The sequence below is a fragment of the Muscardinus avellanarius genome, assembly GCF_963383645.1.
Source record: "Muscardinus avellanarius genome assembly, chromosome: 15".
Taxonomy (NCBI): Eukaryota; Metazoa; Chordata; class Mammalia; order Rodentia; family Gliridae; genus Muscardinus; species Muscardinus avellanarius.
In genome coordinates this window covers 913928-941656 of record NC_137801.1, presented here as the reverse complement: position 1 = coordinate 941656, position 27729 = coordinate 913928, and the positions used below count along the sequence as shown (strand labels likewise).

The 27729-nt window shown below is 55.6% G+C and overlaps 1 protein-coding gene across 1 annotated transcript in view; it reads left to right on the top strand.

Moving 5' to 3' along the window:
- Nucleotides 1–22136, top strand: part of MYT1L (myelin transcription factor 1 like) — a gene marked incomplete at both ends in the record, with an annotated part of 127913 nt that extends 105777 nt beyond the window's left edge. Inside the window, 5 exon segments of the mRNA XM_080710960.1 lie at nucleotides 409–630; nucleotides 14254–14345; nucleotides 16146–16249; nucleotides 21589–21732; nucleotides 21996–22136. Coding sequence (XP_080567086.1) covers nucleotides 409–630; nucleotides 14254–14345; nucleotides 16146–16249; nucleotides 21589–21732; nucleotides 21996–22136 — 703 coding nt within the window.
- Between the last annotated feature and the right edge of the window lie 5593 nt (nucleotides 22137–27729).

Sequence of the window (27729 nt, the reverse complement as noted above, 5' to 3'; positions counted from 1 at the left end):
CCTCCTCCTGACCTCACACCCTCCACCAGAAGCTCAGATTCTCTCCCAAAGGGCGTCCTCCACCCACACCGACCCCACGCTCTGACTGCCATGGCTCGGCGCTCCGGGGCCACCATTCTGGCCAAGGGCAGCCCTCTCCCAGCACAGGTTGCTTCTGGAGGGTGAACTAGCTCAGGGCTCCCCAGGCGGTGTCTTTTGGTGATCTGTCTTTTTCTCTCTCTTTTTTCCTTTCTTCTTTCCTTCTCTTCCTTTCCTCTTCCTTTCCTTCCTTTTCCCCTTTCTTTCCCTTCTCTTAGCCAGTTGAGCAGTGTTCTTTTCCTTCTTCGCATGAGGCTATTTTGACTGTGTTGTAGAGGCCAGGCCCGTGGTGGAGAGACAGTGAGTTTGTCCCCTCTGTCTGCTGTCCAGGTGTCCCGTCCCTGGCTGTGACGGCCAGGGTCACATCACCGGGAAGTATGCATCCCACCGCAGCGCCTCGGGGTGCCCCCTGGCGGCCAAGAGGCAGAAGGACGGGTACCTCAACGGCTCCCAGTTCTCCTGGAAGTCGGTGAAGACGGAAGGCATGTCCTGCCCCACGCCAGGGTGCGACGGGTCGGGCCACGTCAGTGGCAGCTTCCTCACACACCGCAGGTGAGTCCCCCACCCGTGAGCGCTGACCTGCCAGGTTTCAGCACCTGGCTCAGAAAGAGGCACCAAAACCATCAGGCTAAACTAGAAAAACTGGAGGTTTGGGCAAAACTAAGTTACTTGAAGGCACATCCATACGTTAGAACAGTGATTTTCAAGCGTTGTCGTGATCCGTGATAAGAATACATTTTAATTTTATACGTACCATAGGGCGCGCATGTGCGCATGGACACACACACACACACACACACACACACACACACACACACACACACATCAGAATATCTGGAAACTGCCTCATTTATCCTGGCTGGAATTTGCCCACAGCCCCTAGCTGGGAAAGAGAGATGGCACCTGTTGCAGCAGCCACGGCTGAAAGCTTGCATCAAAGGGAGATGAGAAACACCAGATCCACTCTTAGTTTTCATTTGCTTAATTTAAAATGAAATGCATGTGATTCTGTTGTCTTGGAAGAGGCCTGTCTGGGGCACGAGGCGCCCTCTATGGGCTGGGCCGAGTCAGACCTCCAAGGCAGAAACCCAGGGCATCAGGAGTGGGGCACCTGTGGGAGGCCTCACGGCAGCCTCAGGTGCACAGCCATGCATGTGCATCTCAACCGTCCCTAAAACTCAGAAGGAACAGAGGGTGACTTGCAGACCAAAAAGAAAAATGGCACTCTCAGGAATACGTGACCTTGGCCTCAAACGTTCTAGGAAAGATTTCCTCTCATCATTAGAGAAATGAGAAATTCCAAATGGTACAAATAGATTTAGAAAGAAACACTGAATGTCCTTCCCTGTCCTAATCCATTGACGCCCTTCTAAGGCAGGCAGCTGTCTTCTCCCAGAAACCGCCCTTGAGCAGGAAGGCGCACACTCAAAGCACGCTCACACAGGTGCGCAGGCACTCCACCCCTGCGCCCTTTGATCCCTCGTGTAATCGGGTCACCAGGTCCCTTCAGTCTGCTCACAGACCCCCAAGGCCAGCCGCAGGGTGACCCTGCCTCGCGGCTCAGCTGCTCCCAGCGTCAGGGCTCCTTCTGGGTCAGGACACCAGGAAGAGCACCACAGTGCCCTGCACACGAGGCGCAGTGCCGGCCTGATTCCTGCAGGTGGCGCCATTGTGCCCCACAAATCTCCATCAGCTCTTAGATTTTTTAACTGTTCACAACACTGCCCACAGGCCAGTGAGCTCTGAGAACGGGTGTGATGTCTAACCTGGCTCAAGGAGAGCCGCGTTGGGTTTTCCTTGAGGCACCTCTGACTGAGGCCCAGCCCCAGGTGGCGCTCCTCTTCTTAGGTTCCTTTGGTGCCGGTGGGTGCTGTTCACTCTGGCCCCTTGGTGAACGTGGCATGTTGGGTTTGGAGCGAACCCTGTCAGGAGCTTCACCTCCTGGCTCCTGGGAGAGGGAGGAGCCCTAAGCTCAGCCCCACAGAGGTCCGGGGCCAGCGGGGACCTGGCTGCCCCTCCCAGGTGCCAGCTGCTCTGCCTGGGTCGCACCCGCCTCACTCCGGTACCTGCTACACAGACCACACGTGGGGGGGGGGACCATCACAGGTTCCAGGATCAGCGCGCTCTTTTGTGCACATGCGTCCGTGCATCCTGCTAGGGTTCGTGGCCCGGCCTCCACCTGGGTGTCAGCACCTCCCCTCGTGCTCCACACCCCTCCTTCAGGTCGCCTGGCGGCCACAGGGGTCCCACCCAGCACAGCACAGCAGGTCTGGGTGTGGGGAGGGGGCTTCTGCACCTGGGCTTGGGGAGGCGGCCAATTCTGCCCTCCCAGCAGGCTTCCAGGCAGGCTGTGTGCTGGTGGGCTTAAGGGGAACGCTATCCATGGCAGAGTCAGGGCTCCTGAGCAGGGGCCTGGGGGTACCGGCAGAGGGTGAGGAAGCTCTGTGCGCCCACACTGTGGGGACACGTGGCACACCATGCAGGCGCTGGCGTGCGGCCACAGGAGGCTCTGGACACGGGTCGTGGCACCTTGTCAGTGTCCTTCTGGTGCAGGGAGAGGACAGCAAGGGCCCTGGCGGTGTAGGCGGGGAGGGTGCAGGCCTGGGCGGGGCTGACCACCTCTTGTTTTATTGTTATAACTGCGGTAAAATGCACACAGCATAAAAGCACCACCTCCCTCCGCTATCTTGGAGCCTAGCCCTGTGTGTCGGGTGGGGCCGCCTTGCAGGAAAGTGTGCCCAGGGCCGCCTCAACTTCCCAAAGGACACTGGCCCCCCATCCCACCCTAGCCCCAGGCCCACCAGCCTCCATCTCTGACTTTGGGGACTCGTGGGGTGGATCCTGCAGAGCCGCCCTTCAGCGACTGTGTGATGTCTTAGCGCTCTCCCGTGTGGCTGCCTGCGTCTGAATTTCCATCCTCTTTAAGACTAAAGAAGACCCATTGTATGTGGACCTCAGCTTTTATCTGCTGAGCATGTGTCCGCTGATGTTATTAGCTAGCACTGTGTTATCTTCTGAAAATACAACAGTATTGATACTGGGCAAGAACCTAGCTACGCATGGGAACCGAGGGCTCCTGCCAGAGACTGTAACATGGATCTCCTGTGCCGACTGGCCATCTTCCCAGCAAGGGTCAGCAGGGTGTCCCTGGCTCCTTGTACACCCATGTGCTGTGGAAGAAAAGCAGCTTTGAAGTCAGAAGCAAAGATAGGCAGAAATAGAAATTAAATGTCTCCTTTCCCCAAAGTTGGGACATCTAGTTAATGATAAAGAATTGCTATAAAGCAGGTGCCCAAATACAGCAGATGATGCTGTGCCCGACCCAGGGCTTGGAGTGTGCGGCCTCTGGGCAGGCCCTGTGCGAGCTCCTGCAGTGAGCCTGGGTGATGCACACATGACGGACGGGAGGGGACGGGATGGGACTGGGGGGTCTCTCTCCCATGCGTTCCCCAGGCAAAGTCAAGTCTGAATGAGGGTGGAGCTTACTTAGACAAAATAGAAAAGTTTTTATCTTTAAGATTGGCTGGGTCTTGTATGTGTGTGTATTTGAGAGAGATAGATAGCCAGCCAGACACACAGAGACTGGGGATTGAACCCAAGGGCATTCTACCTTCTGAGCCACACCTTCGGCCCCTTTGGTTTTTTGTTTAGAAGTAGGATCTGACTAGGTTACTGAGAGTCTTGCTACATTGCTGAGGCTATCCTTGAACCTGCAATCTTCTTGTCTCAGCCTCCTAAGTCCTGGGATTCCAGGAATGCACCACCACGCCCAGCGTGGCTGGGTCCTTCTAAAAGCTGGTATGATGCCAATCAGTCCTTCAAAAATGGATACAAGTCCACATACATCCGACAGTTGCTTCTACTGAGATGTGCTACCGAGGCTCACACAGCAAGAGGCCGCAGTTCCTTCTCCCTAATTGTAAACACCACACTCTAAAAGCACACACCCTTTGTGACCTCTCCCCTTCCCCTGCTGCTCATCCCCAGGGACTCTTCCCCATGCCCCCCACCCCCGCCATCAGCACTTCAGAGCACCACAGATGAGTCCCCTAGGCTGTGGCAGGACCAGGCCCGTTGCATCCTGAGGACCAGTCCAGGCCGCTGACCCTGACATTGTGGCTCCCATGCCTTTGCATGTATGTAATGCTGTGCCTAGAAGGACTGGGACAAGATTCTCAGGTTGGACATCAAAGACCTGGCCTTCAGAGATGTGGGCTATCACCAGAGGCAAATAAAAAACATCCAGAAAGGAAAAGCCACTTAGATGTTCTGTATGGACAGTTAGAAGTCAGTTGGAAGATACTGGTCTTCAAAGGAGAAGCAGAAGTCCCCAGATGCCCATCAGGAGAGTGCTTCTCAACTATTTCCAGAAACACACTCTCAGTCCAGGCTGGGTCATGCCAGGGGTAAGCAGGGATAGAGCCCTGCACTGGGCAGGTTCAGAGCCTCCCAGCAAGCACGGGTGCTCCGCCAGGCCGAGCCCCATAGGGCACAGGCAGAGACAGCCCAGCAGCCGCCAGCCTTGGTAGTAGGAGCTGGTTTGCAAAGGTGGGTCTGTGGTCTGCTCCATCGAGAGGAGGGAAGCACTGGAGGTGATGGACGGAGAGACAGGCACCAAGACGGGGCAGGGCCAGTGCCAGGAGCTCAGAAGTGGGCTGCCCTCAGGTGAGCAGGGCAGGCTGCCCAGAGTGAGGCCAGCTGGGTGCAGAAGACAGGGAAGCAGGGTGCATGGGCTGGCAGCCCAAAGCTGGCTAAGGCCAAGTTTGGGCAGAGAGATGTATTGGAGTGTTCTTGTGGTGGTCAAAAGCGCCACATGGCCGGGCGTGGTGGCGCATGCTTGTAATCCCCACGCTGGGGAGGCAGAGACAGGAGGATCATGCAGGTTCGAAGCCAGCCATGCGCGCTGGCTTAGGAGACCCTGTTTCCAAATAAAAAAATATAAAAATAGGTCTGGGAGTGTAGCCCGGAGGTAGAAGGGCTTCCAGGAACCCCAGTACCACCAAAAAAAAAAAAAAAAGTACCACATGCTGGGCACTGTGCATTCAGCAGGGAAAGCCCACGTCTGGCATCTGTCTCACGGCACATCCCAGCAGGCCCACAAAGTTCACAGCTGCAGGTCACATCTGTTGGACCTCCTCTCCCCCAAACCCAGAGCACTCGACGCCGTCCACTGCCGGCCCAGCCCACTGCGCTCCATTCTTGCAAGAATTTTCCCTCCTAGCACTTTCACTGCCCCTGGCCGGCTCTGCCTGGGGCCGAGTGCATGTTCAGCGCCCGTTGAAAGAACACATACAGGCTCCGCAGAACTTCAAAACCAGCCACGCAGTGAACTGGCACTGGGGCTGGAGCATGTGCGAGTATTCTTTTTTCTTTTTTCTTTTTTCTTTTTTTTTTTTTTTTGGTGGTACTTGGGGTGGAACCCAGGGGCTTTTCTACCTCTGGACTCTACTCCCAGACCTAATTTTTAAATTTTTATTTGGAAACAAGGTTTCACTAAGTTGCTGAGAGCCTCACTAAGTAGCTGAGGCTGGCTTCGAACCTGAGTGATCCTCCTGTCTCAGCCTCCCAAACGTGGGGTTTACAAGCGAGTTTTCTAGTAATTGTCCGGCTTCATTTTGTGATGTGTGCTCTGAATGCCACAGATGTGGCCGCTTAACCACGCCCGGCTCTCAGCTCCTCTGTCAGCTCCAGCCTGGCCGAGGTGGGCTGTCCAGGCCGGAGGCCAGTGTCTGCAGCCTATGTCCCCGCAGCGTGCACGGTCCACTTCAGTGATGAGGAGGCCTTGTCAGGCCTCCTCCTCAAGCATGCAAGATCCAGGCCCACTTGGCCAGAGTACGTTGAGCAACTCTAGGTCCTTGCCGCCTGGCCCTCTACAGCCCGCAGCCTGACTCCCCTCAGGGCGGGGATGCCAACTTCAAGGCCACCTTAGATTCTGCCTGAGACATGGGAATTATTTGGCCATGTGCTGGGATCTTTAGAGAAATCAAAATTTTAACACAGTCCCCACCCCCAAGAAAAGTTAGCTAGCTATAATTTTATAGGGAAAATGAATGTACAAACAAAAAAAATAATACAAATAAGATCACTTTTACATACCAAAAAATGGAGAACGTGACCTTTAAGAGTGCTCAGGTCTCAGGCTGGGGTACAGCTCCAAGGCTGGGCATTTGCCTAGCATGCAGGAGCCCTGGGTCCCATTCCCATGGGGCATAGCATTAAAAACGACTCAAGTCCCTAGTATGGGAATTCCTCTTAATGGAAAAGCAAACAAACAATTGTTTAAAACTGTGGTCCGCATAATTAGTGCAAAGCTAAAATTACGATTTGAATCTTTTGATTCTTTCAAATAATTTCTGATAAGCACAATATCACTTGATTCTTAGGAGAGTAATAAGTTTTCAGGAATGTGACTGTATTACGACGTATACTAATTTTATGAGTATATCTGTTTTCTGCAACTGAACTGATCTCTGGCCTTTGCCCCAGCATATGACAAGAATCCCATCTATAAATGGCCATTCGGCGCCCCTCCATCCTCTTTCCCCACCGGAAGCAGGGGTAGCCCCAGAGGGCCCTCGCCTCTGTCTGACCATCGTACAGTGGGGCTGCTCCTTTGTTTTCGGTTTGCCAGTCCCTGGGACTTCTGTCGGGTCCACTGGGGTGACACTGGAGTGCTCCCCACAGCTGTTCCCTGGCCCCGGCAGCAGGAAGACCTGGAGGGAGGCGAGGCGATGCCTCCCATCAGCCGTGTACCTTCAGGCCCACCTTTCCTGGACGTGCCACATCTGGGCTCCTCAGACACTCGCGTCTGAACACCTTTGTGGCTCTCTCCGTGGGGCGTGTCTGCCACACCTATCTGAGGCTTACACACAGTTCCTGCTGTCTCTGGGACTTGGAATCTCCAAAGACTGGGCCTTTGAAGCTGAAAAGCTTGTTCTCTGACTTTCACCTCTAACGACTGTTCCCTGGGGCAGCAGACGCTTCTCCTTTTAGCAAAAAATGGTGGTAAAATAAGTAGGAAGAACAAAAACGGTGGCAGCCAGGATGCGGCCTCTAGGAACGCCCTAGAGAAGGCCCGGCCAGGGCAGAGCTCCAGTCTGGGTGCTGAGGGCCTCACAGGCCACACCTCAAGGGCCTCCCTCACAGGACGCAGCTTACTGCAGATCCACGCCAAGACGAGTCCGGACAGTTTGAGGAGGAGCCGCATCCTCCCACAACGGGGCCCAGAGGGAAGGAACCTATGGCCAGCACCCACTTAGACGTCCTGTCGACCTCCTGGAGAAACAGCAGGGCCCTTGACCTGCCAAGGAGTGTTATCCCGTCCATTCCGGGTCCTCCCTTCAGGGCCAGCACGAGGGAGGGGCCCCAGCAAGGCACTGCTTCTGGCTGGCCATCTGCACAATGCTGTGCACGCCAGAGCCTTCCTGCTGAGGCTCGCTCGTGCAGAGCCCGCGTCGCAGCTTGCCTTGCCCTGGTCCTCGCGAGCCAGCAATCTGCCCAGGCCAGTGCTGGCCTCGGACACATCGCCTCTGTCCTGTGGTCTCCTCAGCGCTTTAGTAGCAAGTCCTCGCTGAGCACCCAGAGAAACGACGAGGGGCCCTGTCACCGTCAGGGCTGCCAGGAGGGGAAGAGACATGGCAGAGGGCACCGCGGGGAGCTGTGCCCTCACTCGGGTGACCAGGCCAGGCTGGCCGGCGGCCAGGAAGCCTTGGGCGTGTGCTGACGCTGCATGGCAGACGTTCCTCCCCAGGAAACCTGCCTCCTGTTCTCAGCGACCTCCGGCCTAGTGGGCCAGACCCACCACAATACAGAGAACCCTCCATTCCCTGAGGCCAAGGCTGGAGATGCTGGGCTTCAGCGCACCTTCCCCGTGCTTGAGCCGAGTATTTGATGAAACACCTGCCTCCTGTATCCTCTCCAAGTGGATGCTCTAAACAGGCGCAGTAGCCACACGCAAGTTCATTACCATGAAGTTTGAAATCCAAGAGTGGGAAGGACACTCCCACTGAGTCTCTGCGCCCAGCCAGCCATCGGTGAGGGCCCCGCAGGTGGCCAAGGCCCGGCCCTGTCCTTCTCGCTCCTCCAGTGGGAGCCACTCGCTGGCCTCCCTGCCCTCCCCGTCCCCACCCACTCTCCGGAGCCTCAGGTCTGCTCCCGGCCCTCCTTCCCCAGCCCGCTGCCGTCATCTTCCACACCAACGCGGTGGTAAGCTTTCCACAAAGCCAACTCCAGCCCGCTGTTCCCCAGAACCACACACCTCTCACCCCCATGGTTGCCTCAGGCTCGAATCCAACCCCTGCACAGGCAAGTCAGGTCTCCTGTGGTCACCTGGCCCATGTCTGCAGCCCCACGGAGACTGTCCCCAGCCACACTGCAGGTCAAGGCACCAGATTTTCTGCCCTGGTCCTCCTGTCCTCCTTACCCCACCCCAAGCCAGCTGCTGAGATGGAAATACCCTGGTGGTATGCCTGGCCACCAGACCACCAGGTACCGTGCATTGCCGGAGAGCTCTGGAGGAGGCAGAGAATCAGTTGTGCTCCTGAACTGGGATCGGCCTTCGCTCCCCGTGAGCGCTCAGCCCAGGCTTCCCCTGAGAGCCCAGGCTTCCTCTGAGGGTGCAGCATCTAACACACTCTGAGTTACTAGTTCTGCTCAGAGCTCTCACCTGGACCTTTGGGTCTCACATTTGATTTAAAGCTGGACCCTGAAGCTCAGCCGATGGAGAGAGAACTGACCTGTGCCCTTCGTGCCCCGCTGCTCAGAGCCGAGGGGCAGGGACCTACTTTTCCCTTGGCACCAGATGGGCTCAAGGCTGTCTGAGCTGCCCCTGGGCTGGCTGAATCCCTGCACAGAGGTGCCGTCGCCGGTCCATCCTCAGACACAGCGCAGCCCTTATGAAGGGCCTACGGGAGCCTCCTGACCCCCCTGGCAGGGAGAGGAACTCCCCAACAGGTGCTTCCGTGCAGGGCGAGGCCTCAGGTAGTTCACAATGCCAGGTCCCCATGACCAGTGAAGCTCCAAGGGGCTGAGGGAGCAGCAGGCCGGGCAGGCCGGGCCATGCTGGCCGCTCTCAGAGCCTTTGACCTGGTTCCTCGGCTGCTATTGCTTGAAGAGTGCTAGGAGAGGCCAGCAAGCCTCTCCTAGCCGCCATCGGCCCCTGTGCCCTGCCAGGTTGTCTGCCTGGCCAGGGCACCAAACGCTCCTGGTCATCTTCAGCCTGCGACAGATGAAAATGCATATATAACAGCAAGAGTGTTTGCGTGGCCTGGCGAGTGTGTGGCGTCTCGTAGCAAGGATGATTGCATCTCATGGAAGTACGAGTATGTCCAGACAACACCTTACAGCCATGGCAAAAAGCCAACTCCTTAGGGACCAGAATGCAGTGATGGCGCCCCAAGCACAGAGGGGCTACCAGCCCCCAGTGGGGCAGTGTGTCCCCAGGCTACTGACTCCCAGGCCCAGGGTCCTCATATAGGCTCTGACTCTGACCCAATTCCCTCCCCATCCCTCTGGCCCCTCCGGTCTGTGCATGAACCTGAAGTTTCTCTAGGATCACCACCAATTTTCCTCCCCAGCAAGCAGCACACAAATGTCTTGGCAGCCACGCCCCTGGAATGTTTTGCTTGGTTAGCTATTGTCAGCTAAAGCTCTCCAGGAACAGTCCCCTTGGGCTGATGGCCCGATAAAATGTGGGGCCTCCCAACCTCCTTGTGCAGCCACTAAAGCTCTGGCTGGAACCTGCGCTGAATTCCTGCCGCTGGCGCCTGGTGCCAGACGTCTGGCTGGGCAGGCCGGGAGCAGCCATTAACCACTTGCTGCCCAGGACTTCCCTATGCTGAGATTCCAAACGCAAGCTCCAGAGCTGTTGGTCCTCCTGGGAGAAGAGTGGATAATGGGCTGTACCCCTACCCAAAAACGTACCCAGTGGCAGCCCAGAGACCAGCCTGGCTCTCCTTCCCCGCAGGCTATGGATGCCTGTAGGGTTCCCCAGGGCAGCTCCCCCCCACCCCCCCACCCCCGCCACCAGGCAACTTGCAGATGGTGCAAGCTGCCACTAGATGGCAGTATGTCCACTGGGAGCCTGGCCATGCCCAGAGGTCTGAGCCAGGCTGCACTGGGTTTACTTCCAAATTTGACCCACAAGGGCCATGTGCTCACTGGATCGGAATGGAGGAACCGATGGAGCGTGTTTAAGCAGAACGCCTCATTCTCTGGGCCTGTCTTTGCTTCCTAATTTAGTTTCCCAAACTCTAGCCCGAACTCCCTTCCGGATCCCGTTACTTCCCAGCTGGCAGATTTATTAAATGAAAACTAAAAGAAGCCACAGAAGACGCATCCAACCTGGCCCCGAGTCTCAGCAAGGGTCTGGGGACACGGGCCTTGAGCCATTTCCAGGTCATTCCAAGCCACCACCTCGCTCCCTGGGGAAACTGCGACCCTTGATCTGGGCTGCATGACCCCTGACCTCTCAGCCTCTCCTGTCCCTCTTCACTGGTCTGCCCTGGCACCCCCTTAATTGCTCATGACTTGGTCTTGACTCCCTTGTTTTCAAGATAGGAAGAGTTCCAGGTGGGTGATGCCTACTGCAATGTGATTCACAGGGAATGTTTAACTCTGGGCGGGAGGACCGTGCCTGTGGAGATGGGGAGGGACGAAGCCTCCAGTACCAAATGCTGCTGACACTACTCGGCCCTGTCCACCGGGGAAGCCGGCTCTAAGCCAGCCCAGGTTCAGGCGCCACGACCACACGCGACCTGTGCTCAGCCCTCTAGCAAAGGCTCTGTGGAATGACGCCGGCGGCAGCAGCCACCTGGGGCTGGCCGACCCCAGAGCATGCCACTGGGGTCTATCTCGCTCCAGGACTGTGGGGCCCACGAGGCAGCGAGGCGGACAGCCAGGGCTGAGGAGCCAGCCACGCGGAGGGGGTGCCAGGCCTGCTCCCAGATTCTCCTCCACCTCCTGCAAGGAGCTGCCGTGCCTGCCGTGGAGCAGTGCTGAGAGGGCTCCTGTGAGCCTGGTGCAGGCACCCACAGCTGTCCTCAGCCCTACGCTCAGTCCTGAACCTCCTGCTATAACTCCTCAGCCCTGCTCCTTCCCCAGGCGGTTTCCTCAGGGCTTCGCCACTTGGACTTAACAGGAGGAGGAGGAGTGCTTGGTGCTGGGTACTCCCAAAGACACCTCTTTCTCCCTCTCCTGCCAGGGTCTGAAGGGTCTGGGAACTCAAGCTGTTCCTCCTCCTCCTCCTCTTTTTCCTTCATCTCCTCCTCCTTCTCCTCTTCCTCCTCCTCCATCTCCTCCATCTCCTCCTCTTCCATCTCCTCCATCTCCTCCTCCTCCTCTTCTTCCATCTCCTCCTCTTCCTCCTCCTCCTCCTCCTCCATCTCCTCCTTATTCTCCTCCTCTTCCTTCTCCTCTTCATCCTCCTCTTCCTCCTCTCCCTCCTTCTCTACCTCTTCCTCTTCTTCCTCCTCCTCCTTCTCCTCTTCCTCCTCCTCCTCCTGCTCCAAGAGTTGCTGACTCCACAGAACCGCGCCCAGCCCTGTCCAACTTGACCAGAAGCTTCCGTCTTTTGTTGGCTGGTAAACAATGCTCAGCACAGACACTGCATGCTACCTCAGCACATGTGCCTTCCTCAGAGCGCGCCACGGTTAGGTCAGGCAGGACCCGTCTGCCTCATGTGTAGCATGGGGGACTTCAGGGACTGCGCCACCAGGTCCCGAGTACGGGCACAGGAAGAGCTGCAGGCAGGCAAGCCCCTGTGTGGAAGGAGCTTTCAGGAAGCTCCTTTGGTTTCAGGAAGGGAAAGATGGTTTTTAAATCTCTGTGTATTATCTCGAGAGTTATAAACTCTTCTTTAACTTCTCACAAATGAAATCTGGAGCGCATAGTCAGAAGTAGAATTGCCCAGACGCACAGACGCCTCCACACCAGCCCCCACCAGACTTGGGGTACTATGCTGGGTCCCACAGGGTGCCACTGCTGGGCGCCGGCCGTGGGGTCCCGGCTGGGGTCCTCCTGCCCCTAGCACTGCCCAGGGGGATGAGGTCACAGGGCACAGCAGAAGCCGAGGAGCACGGTGCTTCAAGGGAAAGTTGCACCCTGGCTCCAACACCACCGGAGAGGGCGTGCCAGCCAGAGTGGCCTGTGATACAGGAGGGAGTTAGAGCAGGGAGCCCCGGGAGGACGGGTTGCTCCTGAGACACTGGTCGGTGACGAGATCCGCCTTCCTGCCACCCGCCCCGGCCGAGCCTTCGGCCCCCAGCATCCCTCTTCCCCTGGTGTCTTTTGAGAGGGTCTCACCGTGGGGAAGGAGGAAGCCTGAGTGGTGGTGCCTCTGAGCTAAGGTCCCTTCCTTTCTGAATCTAGAATTGTTGGCATTAACCACAGTTCAGTACTGCAAGGTTTTGGGGAAAGCAACAAATGGCGGCGGTACCTTAGGTCTTTGTGGCTCTTGTAACAGGCCCAGTGGCTCACGAACAGTAGACATGGCTTCCTCAAGTCCCTGGGACTGGAAGCCCAGGCGCAGGGCTCCCGCAGCTTCCCTGTCTGGTGAAGCCCTACTTCTGGTGTATAGAGGGTGGCTTCTGTCTTCACAGAGTGGAAGTGACAAGAGACACTGTGGGTCCCTTTATAAGAGGCAGGCATCTCATCCTGAGGCCCCGCATCCTGAACGCACACGTTCCTGAGGCCCCGCCTCCTGACACTCATGTGTACAGATTCAAATGTCCAGTCTACCATGGCTGTGTAGATATTCTAGTATAGTTATGAGATGCAAGTATCATATCAAAAAGGCGACTAAGACCTTTGTGGATAAAGGACAGTGAAAATATTTGTTATGCAATGATGTTTTCAACCAAAACAACGGCTAATATTCCCACCAGAAAATACAGCAGGTAAATTAAGCTTCATTATAGAGTTGGGCATGGTGGTGCATGCCTGTAATCCCAGTTGGGAGACTGAGACAGGAGGATTGCAAGCTTGAGGCCAGATCTAGCAACAGCCTGGCAAGACCTTGCTTGTAAAAACAAAACACTGCAGGAGGTGTAGCTCAGAGGTAGAATGCCTCTCCGTTCAACCCCCAGTGCTACCACAGGAGACTGAAGGAAAGAGAAGGTCATTGAATTCACAGCGACACTTTCTAATCATCATGTAATCCCCCCAGGCCATCCCCGCGTGCTGGGTGAACAAGGACACAGAGCTGTCCCTGACATGCTATCATGCCTATGGAGAGGGTCCGTCCACACTTAGTGCACAGGTGAAGCACACAGCTATGCAATAGCCATGCTAATGTGCATCAGACGCAATACCCTACATGTAGAACAGCCCGTCTCACCCGCACATTGAGTTCCAGATGGACCCTGGCCGTGTGCAGTGACCTCCTATTCGGGTATGAGGTTGGGGTGAGACACGGCCTAGAGGCCCCTCGGGGCAGGCAGCACCCACTGCACAAGGCTAGCTCCCACGAAGGACATGCCCTCGTTAGCAAACGCTCACCAAGAAAGAAATGGAGTGAGAGAAACCACCCTGGCCAGAGGCGCCAGTCGGGCATGTGACCAGTGCGGTGTGGAGAGCGCAGGTGCAGACCGGCTGCTGGAAGGCTGAGGCAGGCTGTGCCGGGCAGCCCAGCCATGACTGTGTGGCTGGTGACATCAGCACACACGGGCTCTAGAAATCTCAGTGAGAGATGGCCCTGCGGCTGCTTTCCCCGCTGGGTCTGTTCCAGTGCTGGGGAAGCAGGAGGGCGGGGTGAGGAGGGCTGAGCCTGGGTACAGAGTCCTTGGGCGTGCCCCGCCCACTCCGGGGGCCCTGAGGTTGAGCCAAGAGTCCAACCTTGGTGGAAGGATGAGGCTTTCCACAGTAAGGAGGGGTTTTAGGCAACCACTCCATCCATGCCAACTCCCAACCGCTTTGAAAGGTATACCGAGGAGCAAGTGCCCCTCCTCAGAGCCCCGTCTGCAGACCTCGGCAGGGCCACATGCCCCCGTTCCCATCTCAGCCCAGCGTGCGTGAGCCCACAGCCGTGTCCAGTGGCTCCTCCACCAGTGGCCTTCTTACCACATGCTGATAGCCTTTCGCTGCCCTGGCCTGATGAAGCATTGCCTGGAATGCTTGCCTGCATCTGTGGGGTTCAGGATGACACCCGCAACTCACGGCCATCTCATATCTTGTCCACAGCTTGTCAGGATGCCCACGAGCCACGTCAGCTATGAAGAAGGCCAAGCTGTCGGGCGAGCAGATGCTGACCATCAAGCAGCGGGCTAGCAATGGTAACCACATCGCCCTTGGCCCTGCTGCCCACAGCACCCGCTGTGCCCCCGCCAGCACTGCCCCAGGCCTCTGCTCTTAGACAGCATCAGATCCCAGCTTAGCCTGCAGCCCACATCCCCAGGTCATCCAGCGCTGGGTTCTCGGCTCCTGAGGTCCACACCCACATCCCCACCTCTGCCTCGGGCCCTCAGCCCTGAGTCTGGCTCCTGGAGCAGCTTTGGGCTCTCGGGACCTGACAGCCAGCACCCCTCTTCCCACTCCCTTCTTCGGCCTGCCCAGCGCCTGCTTCCTTGAATCTATCTGCAAAATCCATTTCCTTTCAAGTGCCTCCTGCTGCCGACCTGCTTCGGTGCACGCAGAGTTTACCGAGGAAGTGAGCGTGTGGGCAGAGCAGAGGGGCCCAGCCCTGGAGCCCTAGAAACATCCCAGGCCCACCTCACGAGGCCCGAGCTCCATCCTGTGAACTTGCCACTGGACGCAGTTCTTTTGCAACGTCCAACAGTGCTCCTGGTGCCTCTGCGTCTCCGTGCACAGTGGGGACGTGGGGAGTGGCCCGGGCACCTTCCCTGCAGAGGCGGACGGGCTATGCTCACTGTCCTGTGCCCACCCCCCCAAGCAGGCTTCTCCTGCTCTTTGTCAGTGGCACGTTATACTTTTTGCGGGTGACACTGCAGCCTCAGACATAGAGCTGACGTGCTGCCTCCTGATCCTAAGAGCAAGAGGCTGCCGCGTGCTTGGAGGTGCTTGGTTCAGGCAGGGCTACGGTGCCGGCACCTTGCCATGAGTTCACACACCCCTCACTAAGCCGTCTTTACGCAGAAGCACACACACAAGACTGTTGATTGGTTAACCAGCATGCACGGGGTGGCGGCCCCTCTCCCATGTCCCAGGGTGGATGGGTTCTGGGGTATCGGGAGCCTTAAAGAACTGAACCGCAAATATGAGACCGGCTGTTCACTAGGTTGTCTCTTCACGGTGGCAGGGCGGCCGTCCAGCCCCAGAGAGAAAGCTCACATTTAGCTCCTGCGAGCGCCAGGCACTTCACAAAACACTTAACATGGTATCTCACCCACGAGCAAGGTTGTGCCCAGAGACCCCGCGGCCAGGGGCCAGGGGAGCTGCGATCCAGGCTCTGGGATTTCGAGGGTGACTGTGTCTGTACCATTTCTTCTCTTCTTCTGCTTATGTCTGCCTGACCGGGGACCACACAGCCCCAGCCAGAAAAGAGCACCCTCATTCTGATCTTGGCAGTGCAAGGTTGACAGCAAGCGAACCCAGCCAGAGAGGGGTTTGCTGAGAGTCCCCTCCGCGGACTCAGGGACCTGCCCACGTGCCTGGACGTGCCAGTGCTGACGTGTTGGCAGGCTGCATGGCCAGGCTGACATCTGGGCTGGCCAGAGCGTGGGGTGAGTGGCCATCACCACTGCAGGGCCTGGCTGGGGTTGGGGAGACAGAGCACAGTGGACGGAGCTGGCGATCAACACCAGCGCCAGTGGCCTCTGCCAGGGTTAAGACTCACCCTGCGGCTCTGGAGTTCAGCCTGGGTATTTTCTGCACACCTAGTTTGATTTTTCCCTTTTTTTTCTTCTTTTGTGCCTGAGTTGTAGGGGAGGCAGTGGCAGAGAACAGTCACAAACTGTGACTATTTTTTTCTTTTTATGGCAAGATTTTAATGCAAGGGTCTATTTTCCAAGCAAATCCTATCAATGCTAAATAGAAAAAGAACAAAGAAAACTCTCACGATTTGGACTGGTGTCTCCAGGCATCGCGGTTTTAACATGCTGCTTTTGCCATCCCAGGTATAGAAAATGACGAAGAAATCAAACAGTTAGATGAAGAAATCAAGGAGCTAAACGAGTCCAATTCCCAGATGGAGGCTGACATGATTAAGCTCAGGACTCAGGTAACAGTTTTTGGAGCCCTCAATCCTAGTTCTAAGGCGTGCTGTGAGGGGCTCGGCAGGCGCGGCTCGGGGCCGCCTCTTCTCCTCCCGGCTCCTCATCTGCGCCTTGTTTCTTGGTCCTCTGCTGAATGCATTTTGTGGCAATGTTTGCTGAAGCTGAGTAGTCTTGGGGGGTTTGCCGTGTGTGTGTGTGTGTGTGTGTGTGTGTGTGTGTGTGTGTGTGTGTGTGTAGGAGATACACACCTGAGGACCTACTCCCAGGGGGTTGCCTATTTCCAGAGAAGGAAAGAGGGCTCCCCAAGTCATTCTAGGCCACAGTGTCCTGATACCCGATAGTGATGGGGGTACCCCAACACTGTGAGGAGCGGTGCTATTTACTTGGTACCCCTGATGTCTGGGCATGCAGACCCCAGGGCCCACAGCATTCCGGAGAGGAGTGAGGCCAAGGGAGGGCCTTCCCTAGGACTCAGGTGCCTGCAAGGGGCATGTCCCACCCCAGGTGCAATGTCGTCTCCCACAGATGGACACATTCCTCCTGCTGTGTCCACTCAGAGCCCTGGGCCTGCCTCACACACTTACACTTAAACAGGAGGCACAGGAATGGCAATAGGCAGACAGAAGCTGCGGGCAAACAGCCCGCACCCGACGCTCCCACTGGAACCCGGGTAGGTGGGAGGACGTAATGGCCAATGTCCAGGTGCCGTGGCTTCACTCACCCAGTGACAGGCTTAAATCTGTCCAAGGGGGCACTCCCAGACACCTGCCCAGGCGACACCCCGGTCGCCACCCGTGTGAGTGTGTGGCATTCCCAGCACGTGCCACAGACCGCTGGGTTACGAAGAGAAGAGGCGGATTGTGCCCCATGGCTCTGGAGGTACACGGTCCGGTGGCCACTTGTAGCGGTGGCTCCTGGATGGCAGAGTCCCAAGGAGGCTCAGGGCATGGTGTGGGAGGGATGGGGCACGTGTGTGTACATGTCTTCTGGCCCACCAGGACTCCGGGGCTGCACCCTGGTGCCTTGTCTAATCCGATCCCCTCCCAGAGGCCCCGCCTTTAATGGAGGTTGCAGCACCTGGCTCCCACCTCCCAGCAGGGATCAGCTTTCAGTGCAGAAAGCCTTGGGGACACTCAGGTCACGCTGAGACCGTAGGTCGTGCCCATCCCCTACCCGAGGCTCTTGCCAACCTGACAAGTGTGTGCAGTTCCCTGTCTCCCGTAAGAACTCACACCTGGGACCAGAGCATCTTGGTGTAACTGAGTGGAGACCTCACTGATTTAGAACCCGTTAGAGCCGTGTTTGTGCCTGAGTCAGTGCAGCCAAGACAACGTCTATGTATGAAAACTCTGGGCCTTCTTAGGCTCTGCAGCTCAGTAACAGGGGGTCTGTTTCAGGGTCTCTGAACCCACACATTCAGATCAGAAATCCTGAATGCAGGAGGGCCACAGGTGCCTGGGGCCTCCCCGCCGCAGCTCAGCGGGCTTCAGTGCAGCCCGTACTTCAGGTGCTGATGATATGCCAGGCATCCGGGCGGGCAACAGCCAGGCCTAAATTCTGGATTCCATGAGATCCTGAGTGCACAACTCCTCCATTCAACTCAACCACTCCAGGAACAGGCATGCCTCCTGATGCGGGGACTCAGGCTGGGAACCATGAGGTTGAGCTCAGTGTCCCCCATGCAACATGCAAAATTGCTTCCAGTGAGGAGTGGGCAGAGGGAGGAAGTGCGTGGAGCAGGCGTGGCCTGGGCAGTGCGGGGAGGAAGGCCTGTGAGAGTGGTGTCTGGGGTCACAGAAGGCCCCAGGAGAAACGCAGCATTCCAGGGCGTGGGTGGTGGGGGAGAGGAGAGCCCAGGGAACACTGGGGCAGGGAAGCTGTCCTGTTACAGTCAGGGGTCAAGGTCACCCTGGGGTCAGGGGTCAGGGTGTACTGAGGGGGGAAGAGAGTAAGTATTAGACACTTAAGAGAAGCAGTTCATCCAGGCCGGATTGTTATTGAAAACTTCCACGGCTCTGGCTCAGCAGCCCCCGGGACTGGAGCCACCTCACAGGTTGGAAGGCAGGTATTTGTGGGCCACTTGAGAGGCTATGATGGTTCTGCCTGAGACCTGAAATCCTTGGACGCCCTTCTGCGAGGGCCTGCCCTGGACACCTCCTCCCTCTGCGGCCTCACTAGTGCCTGGAACACAGTCCATTCTGTGCTCCTTCTCCAAGTGTCTTCAAGCACGTCCCCCTGTCCCAGGCGCTTAGCCCAGGCCAGGCTTCAGAGCAAAGGCGGCAGCTCTGGGCCACACCGCCGCGGTCTCCTCTGCCCTGCTGTCCCGTCGAGCGGCACGCTGCGTCCACAGCATGTGCCTGCGCCCAGCACAGCTCCACGAGGCACCGTGAGCTCCATATGGCCTGTGAATGCCATGAAATGGAGCGATTCTTTTGGGGTTTTCTTTAACTGTTAAAAGAAGCAAGGACCAATTGCAGCTCATGGCCTTTTGGATCAGGCCTCGGGTTGAATTTGATCTCTAGTATCCCTGGTCCCAGCAGAGGCTTATCTTAGGAAATACGGAGGCCCAGAGGCGACAGCAGGGAGCAGGTCCTGCTGGCCCGTGGGACTTCCTCAGGAGCTGCCAGAGCGTGTCCAGCAGCCTCCCAGAGCTCCACTGTACCCACCAGACTCGCCTTCCTAGGCTCCTCCTGCTTTAATCACAGGGAACCTGGCAGTCCTCAGAGCTTAGCGGACACACCACCAAGCCAGGCCCAGCATCCCCTCCCTGAGGTCGACGTCAGGCGGTCACTAAGGAGCCTTCACTACCAGCCCAGTAGCCCTCAGTCTCAGGCTTGGCTGTCCTCCAACCAGGGCCTGCCTTGGACCTCCGGATGCTAGGCGGAACCAGGATGCTGGTGCTCAAGCTGGCTCCCAGGCGGTGACAGGAAGGGTCTTGCACACCCCTCCCCAGTGTGATCTACATCTGCCTCAGTGAGGCCCGTGCAGGAAGGTCAAGGGCGGAGCGCTGGGCCTGTGGCTGCGCAGCTTAGACGCCTCAGCAATGGGAGACGTCTTCATCCACGACACTGCATCCATGACACTGCACAGCGTGAGGTGGTCCCTGCTTCCCAGGAGTAAACCGAGGCCTGCCTGACCCGCTCAGCTGTGCCCTGCCCGCAGCCGGAGGACTCACAGAGTCCCCACACTTTGAGGAAGGCCTCCATGCCTGGATTTGAATCTAGCTGCGAGTCTAGAGTTCCAGCTTGAGGTAGAGACTCGGCTGTTTGCAGGGATGTGGGGAGGCTCAGAGTCCATCCCAGACCTCCCCTCGGTGCAGCGTGGGCTGGCCAGACCAGTGGCTTCCCAAGATCTAAAGAGAAGTCCTGGCTGCAGGTGCAGGGCATGCTCTCACTGTGTAAGCGGATGTGGAGTCTCTGCTCGGGTGGAGTCCACAGAGTGGGACCCACCCACAGAACACAGCCCCACTGGGGGCTGCGTGTGGCGGCCAGGCGGGATTTGGCGTGTATAGGCTTCCTTGGCACAGGGAGGTGCATCAGCCTCTGGAGGGTCTAGACCCTTGAGCAGCGAAGGCAAGGCGAAGGCAGGCCGAGGAGGAATCCGCAAGCACAGGATAGTGCGGCAAGGCGCGGTGCAGGAAGACGCCTACAGCGTGGCCCCAGGCATGGCGCCCAGGTGTCCAGGTGTCGCTGTGTCTGTCTCCGTGCAGGTGGGGCCAGCTGGGGCCACGCTTCTCCTGCATGCGGAGCCCCACACAGGCTCACTGACGACCGCAGAGGCTGCGGGGTCCTGGGTGTGTGGGGGGGGTCAGGGCCAGGACCCGATGTGGCCACTGCTCAGGGCAGCACTGGCCAGGCGAGGGGAGGCCACAGCCTCCACTCAGTGCACAGGGCTGGCGGAGGCTCGTCCTCCTTCTGCCTCCTCCTGTCCTGTCCCTGGGAACTCTGGCAATCCTGCTGCTCCCTGAGTTACTCTTCAAACTTGGGAGCTCACAGCTGCCCCGGGAGAGCCGCAAGTCCCCAGGAACCCCAGGGAGGCTGCTCTTGGCCCGGGGAACAGGCTGGCATGTCCACTGCTGCCAGGAGGGAGCATCCATTCAGTTGGTAATCAGGAATAATAAGTGAGAGCCAGCCGCCAGTGCAGGAGGGAAATCCTGGTGGTGGTGGTGGTGGTGGTGGTGGTGGTGGTGGTGGTGGTGGTGGTGGTGGTGGTGGTGGTGGTGGTGTGTGTGTGTGTGTGTGTGTGTGTGTGTGTTAAACTCTGGGGCATTCTACTTCTGAGCTGCACCCTCAGCCCGTTTCACTTTTTGTTCTGAAACAAGGTCTTGCTAGGCTGCTGCGAGTCTGGCAACTTTGCTGAGGCCAGTCTTAAGCCTTCAATCCTCCTGCCTCAGCCTCCCTCTGGGATTACAGGCATGCACCACCACGCCCAGCTAGCCCTGTTATTTAAAGGGGTCTTCCATGGCGGGGGTGGGGGGGAGTCTCCAGGAGAACCATGGGGCCACAGGTTCCTTCCATAGAGAGACTCCGGTCGCCTCACTGCCTGACGGGCATCTCCAGGCTCACCGCTGGCTTCAGCCCTGGGCTTGGGCCCGGCTGTGAGGACCGATGGGAGGTTCCAAAGGGAGAGAACGGGATTTATACCGAGTGCAAGTGAAGGCAAGGAAGTGTACAGGTGAGAGCCAGGGGAAGGACGGGCACTGCGAGAAGGCTCCAGGTGGAGGAGGCAGGGAAATGGGCCAGCCAGCGAGCCCAGCCACCACTGGCCAGCTGCCCAGGAGCCAGGCCAGGTCTGGGGCATGTGACAGGCTCTGCTTCCCAGCTGTGTGAGTAGTAGGGGCGGCCCCAAGGCCCGCGCTCAGGCCCTGGACCTTGGCAATAAAGGACAGGCTGAGCCTGGACACCAGGCAGGCCTCTGTCGGGAGACCGAGGCTTCCCCACCCCGCACAGTGCAGCTCACAGGGAGATGAGCTTCCTGAGGGCCCAACCGTGGCAAAGTCAGGCGCTGGTTAAAGGAGCATGCATTAACAGTCCGTGAGCAAAATGCTGTCCCAAGCAACTAGTGCCGCCCAGTAAGCCGCAGGGACAGGAGGACGTTCCGGGTGCAAACACAGACCGTTCAGCGAGTGAAAGAACTTTCACACCGCCTGGAAACCTCAACAAGTCACGAGTCCAGTTCAAATCCCCAAAGGTGGTGAAAAGGGCAAACCCAGACCTCCGATGCCAGATCCGCCTCGGGACGCGGGCAGAAGCGCGCCCCTCGCCGTCGCGTCCCAGCCCCGGGCAGCGGAGCGCAGGCCCGCGCCTGCCCGCTGTTACATGTGGCGCCGCTCTGTGTGTTCCAGATCACCACCATGGAGAGCAACCTGAAGACCATCGAAGAGGAGAACAAGGTCATCGAGCAGCAGAACGAGTCCCTCCTGCACGAGCTGGCCAGCCTGAGCCAGTCTCTGATCCACAGCCTCGCCAACATCCAGCTGCCGCACATGGTAAGTGACCGAGGCCAGGCCGCGGCCGGGCCGCACGCAGCATCCTAGACACCCTTGCGCCATCACCCCATGGTCACCACCCCAACCATGACGCCACGGCTAGAAACATCGGTGGGGCTGATCCCATAAATTAAGTCGCCCTGAGTAGGCCCGTCACGTCTGATGGAGGCAGGGCACTGTGCTATGATACTGTTTTATGCTTTTGTGAATATACTATTCAGAAAATAAAAGTTGTATATGAACTACTATTTAATATCTCGTAGGATCCAATCAATGAACAAAATTTTGATGCTTACGTGACTACTTTGACGGAAATGTATACAAATCAAGACCGTTATCAGAGTCCAGAAAATAAGGCACTCCTGGAAAATATAAAACAGGCTGTGAGAGGAATTCAGGTCTGAACAGCTGCTCTAGTGACGAAACTCATGCTTAAGAAAGGATGCCTCTTGGTTTTTGCTGCTGTGACTTACCAGAAAGTGTTCTATATTTATTTCTGTTGAAACAGTGTTATGCTTACAAGACTTCATAATGATTTTATGTCTTGCTTTAAAGATAGTACCTGCAGAATAGTTTTTGAATACATTCACATTTTGTACGTTTTCATACGAGCTGCCATAGTGTGATACGCCGTGTAATGTTTATAGCTGCACATTTGGGGGTATCTATATTTCTGAAGAGGTAAGCCGATCAAAAATAGAGTGTAAATTCTTTTTAATGCTTTAGTGATTAAATGTTTTAGTATTTTGAACTGAAATGGACAAAAAAGAAAAATAAAAAAAACAGCTTTGAATGACCATGTTGTGGCCCCGCAGCCACTTGTAGAATCACCGTTTTGCCTCATGTGAGAGGACCCTATGGAAACTTAAGAAATAACATTTTTGTGTGCATATTGTTTCATAGCGAGAATTGGTTGCAAAAATGCTTTATTTTTGAACAATGCTTGGAAATATTATGTGATTTTTTTGTTTGTTTGTTTTAGGAGGATGGTGTATGGTGGGGGCAGTAAGTGAGGTTTTTTGCATTCCAAGGAAATGGCATATGGATTAACTGTAAGACATGAAATAAGTAATTTATTGTAAGACAACACCAAGCCATGGATTGGCAGAAGATTCAAAGCAGCTTAAGCAGCACTTTTAAATTAACCCCTAACATTACCTGGTGTGATACTGGAGACTTCCGTTAAGACAGGAGCTTGTCAGAGGTGGACAACACGAAGATTTCCTTTGCGTTTTCATTAACTCTGGAGCAACCTTCTCTCCCTCTCCTCCTAGAATCCCGTGCCCCTCTGAACTGTTACGCAACCTAGCTTACCTAACAGGAGTTGTGTGTTTCCAATTTGAGCGGAAAGATCACTTAAGAGCTTTTATTTCTCCCTTTCACTCTTAAAGCTCATTCCTGCGGTCTTAGTTCACCTGTGAGGGCCAAAGGCCGACGGCTGTGGCCATTCTGGTGACTGGACTGTGTCTCCCGCTGGCCGGCGGGAGGCAGCTCTGTAAGTCTCCCTCCCCAGGCCGGCTCTGGCCGCCATGCGCCCCGGCCCGCCGGGGGCCGCCAACAAGCCTCGGAGAGCCTTCTCTCTTCGCCGCGACCCATTCTAAGAATGAACGCAATCAGATTTCACAGAACTAGACCTACTCAGCACTTTTTGCTTTAAACCCCATCATCTTAGCTGTGCTACTCCTTCGAGAGCCGATCGCTCCCCACCGACTGCACTATCCGTACGCATAAGGCCACTTTGCGCGCTGCGCCCCTGCGAGCAGCCCTTTGACGCTGTGTTCCGTCCCCCGACGTCGACTTGGTTTCCTTCAGTAGCATTTCCCCCTTCCATGTCTTGATGTTATGCAGGAAGTACAAACGTACTTTAAAATTTTGTTATGAAATAAAAAGATGGGTTTTGTAAAAATAAAAAAAAAATATTTTTAGCAGAACAGGACTTACAGGGTCGTTGTCCCCAGTGTGCCAGCCGACTATTTGCACTTCCCTCGTCCCACGTATCCACACGGAGGTGTGCAGTCCGTGTCGCCTCGTGACACTGAACCTGGATGAACTGTAGAGGAGGCCCTCGCGGCTGACCCAACACGTTGCTAAGTGAGACTGCAGGGATCTCACGACAAATATTCTGATACAATACTTAACCTCGGTATATATATATGTATAAATATATGTATATCCCAGCGGCACTTTATACTGCTCACTGTACAAAAGCTTACAGTTTTCCACAAGGACTTTAATAACTAGCTGGGAAAAAAAAAAAAGATTATGTAATTACTCGGGGCTCTGCAGGACCTGCTCTGTACAGCGCCTCCCTTCTGTTGCGCGGTTAACATGCTCAGAATTGCCTTTGAGAGCTGAAGCAAGGTGCTTCCGGTCACCTGACGCCATACACGCGGTCGGCCCCGCCGGCCGTTCACAGCGGCACACGCACCTCCCCACCGCGTCCTGTCCACAGCTTCTTGGCCAATGTAGTAATGCTTTTAGTAGAGTAATAGGTAGTATCCGTTTGGATTCTTATTGTTATCACCTATGTACAATGGAAAGGGATTCTAAGCACAAACCTGCTGCTCATAACGTTGGTACATAATATCAAATCAGAGTTATCTGTGACTGTTGTATAGGGATCACAGTATCACCTGTTAGAATGCTGACCTGTCATATGGATTATCGTGAGTTACCAGAGCTTATTTATTATAACTTATTGTTCATATTCATTTCTGAGTTAATTTAAGTAATCATTTATCAAGACAGAATTTTGTATAAACTATTTATTGTGCTCTCTGTGGAACTGAAGTTTGATTTATTTTTGTACGACACAGCATGGGTTTGTTGACACTTTAATTTTGCTATAAATGTGTGGAATCACAAGTTGCTGTGATACTTCATTTTTAAATTGTGAACTTTGTACAAACTTTGTCATGCTGGATGTGAACACATCTTACTCTAAATAAAAAGGTGTTGCCACGTTTGTAGCACGAAGGATCTCTGGCCAGTCTGCATCTTCCCTGGGGCCCCCTCCCCAAAGCCTCGGCCTCGGACCTGGCCACTTTCGGGGTTTGTTCTCCTCTCTGAGGCGTCCAGAGCGAAGGAGTAGCTGGTGCCCTGCCACCGCGCCCTGCTCTGTGGAAGGGTCACGGTACCGGTACCAGAGTCACCCTCCTACAGCTCGCTCCAGCTGGGGGGGGGGGGCGCTCCTGTCAGGGCCAGTCTCTCCCGAGGACAAGCTGCCCACCAGCCTCAGCGCCACCTTCTACGCAAACCAACACTGTTGCTATTGAGCAGGCATCCACAGGCCCCACACGTGGCTTCCCCGCGTGACCAATGGTGTCCTTTCTAGGTTCCCCTCATCCGGAGTCCAGTCCAGGGCCGCATGCTGCCTCCGTGGACCTGCCTCTGCTCGGCCCCCTCATTCTTGAGGAATCCTTCTGCCCCTCAGTGTCTCCCAGAACGTGGGCCTTTTCCGAGGGTGCAGAGCAGTTGCTTTGCAAGACGTCCCCAAATTGGCTTCTGTGATCGATGCCCCCTGACCGGCTCAGTGGGGCTGGGAGGCCTGTCCTGTCCTCTTCAGAGTCTCTCTCAGGCCACAGGTGACAGGTGGAGCCATTACTGCTCACCTTGTCATTACGTCTTTCGATGAGGATCTCAGCGTCAAAATCACCCACAAAACTTAGTTACCCTTTAAACACTGAATAATCCACTTTCACACCCTCTGTTAACAAAAGTCATACTTCAAAGGTCCCAAATATCCTGCTATGTTGGGCACAATCCTACAAAATATAAAACTTGAGGAAGGTACCATGTTCTCTTTGTTAAATTCCAAAAATAAATAAATAATAGGGCCATGGGTGTAGCTCAGAGGTAGAATGCCTCTGGGTTCAATTCCTGATACCACAAAAAATTATAATATATACACACATAAATAAATACCACCCTAAAATCCTATTGCATGAGAATGAGTAGACAAATCACGAGAAACGGGCTTTGTGAAATAACACAGAACCATTGAAACAATTTCTAGAAAGACTCTGGTAAGCTGGGAGTGGTGGCTCATGCCTATAATCTGAGTACTTAGAGGTTGAGACCAGAGGACCGCTGGCTCACTACTCAGCTACTTAGGCCCTTCATAACATAGTAAGGTTCTGTTTCAAAATTAAGAATAAAAACAGGGCTGGGAATGTAGTTCAGAGGTAGAATGGGCATCCCTGGTGCCACAACAACAAAAGAAAGAAAAGAAAAAGAAAGAAAGAAGGAAAGAAGGAAAGAAAGAAAGAAAGAAAGAAAGAAAGAAAGAAAGAAAGAAAGAAAGAAAGACAGACCAGGGCCGGAGGTGTAGCTCGGAGGTGGAATGCCCCAAGTTCAATCCCCAGTGCCACAAGAAAGACTCTGGCACTACGATTATGATGTATTAATGAGCCATAAGCCCAGATGACCGGCCGGGTGCTGGTGTGATGGGAGCCCTCACTTCCTGCCTCCTGGTGAGCTCACAACAGGTGGCCACCGTGAAGACTTGGGGCAGAAGGTGTGGGCAAGCGGGGACGCAGCCTGGATGCCACACACAGCATCCCTGGCTGCAGCTAAGGCAAGTCCAGGAGAGGCCACACAAGCACAGAAGAGTGGTCCACCGAGCAGCGAGCCGGCTAAGACCGGCCTGCAGAGCGCACTTTGTTTTACAGATACCATAATAGAAGGCTTGAGCACAATTTCATCAAGGACAAGGAAATCAATTTTTAAACACCAAAAAGCCTACGCATGGCGGGGACTCCAGGGGCTTTGGGGAGGCCGTTCTGGGGTTGAGGCTGCAGCAGGTGGCGAGGGTCCAAAGAAGGGCTTCTCGGCCTGGCCCCAGCTCTCAGTGTTAACAGAGAGCACAGGTCAGAGCGGGGAGAGAGCAGACGCCAGGCAGGAAACGCTCTGCCGCCAGCCGCTGTGGGGTCACTGCACCGGGGCTGCAGGATGCCCGCCCCTCCGCTTCCTCCTCCTCCTGGCGGAAACCACTCTTCCAGCTGCGGAGGAAGCTGCCTCTGGCCCTTAGCATAGCCCCTGTCTGGTTTCTCTGAGCCCCACCAAGTGACCTCCTCTCTGCCCACCTAACCTGAGGCCATTCCTGCCCACGGGAGACACAGGGCAGGTGGAGGCCCATCTTCAAGACACACCTCTACTCTCACGCACACACTGCTGCTGGGGCGTCTCAGAGCAGCCAGAGGATGTGGGGTGCCCAGGACCTTTACCAAGAGCAATTAAACTTTTATGTGGAACTTTTATTTGTTTACTTGGAACTGCTGAAGCCACAGGGAGGTCGTTGTCACCTGCAGGTCAGCGAGATTCCAGGCCAGGAGGGAGGCCCGGGGAAGGTGGGCCTCCAAGAGACCTCAGCGGGAACTGCTGGCCCAGGGAAGCTGGGGTCACCGCTAGAATGGGGCATCCCACAGGACAGGCAGTCTGTGATGGGTCTGGACTTGGAAGCAGAGCCAAGGGGGAGCTGGGAGCTCTTTGCTAACGTCTGGGGTTGGTGATTGCAGGCGCTGTTGTTCTGCTTTCTGGATCATCACTAGGGATGGACCCTGGCTTCCTGCAGGTCTGACTTGAGGGAGGCAGGCTGGCATCCTGCTTGTGCCTTGGAGATAAGGCATGGGTTTCCTAGGCAGGATGCTTTGGGCATTGAACGTTTATTTTCATGTATATCTTGTCTGTTGCCTATTTGTTTAGTCAGCTTTCAGTCATAAGCATCTTTCTAATCTTGCAAAAATTTAGAGTTAAGAATTAAGCCAGGCATGGTGGCACATGCCTGTAATCTCAGTACTGGGAAGGCTGAGACAGGAGGATCATAGGTTCAAGGACAGCCTAAGAAAATGAGACTGACAGCAATCTGGTAAGACCTTGTTTTAAAACAAAAACATTTTTAAAAGACCTGGGGGTGTAGCTTGAAGATAAAATGCCTTTGAGTTCAAACCCTAGTACCACCACTAATAATAATATTAATAATAATAATAATAATAATAA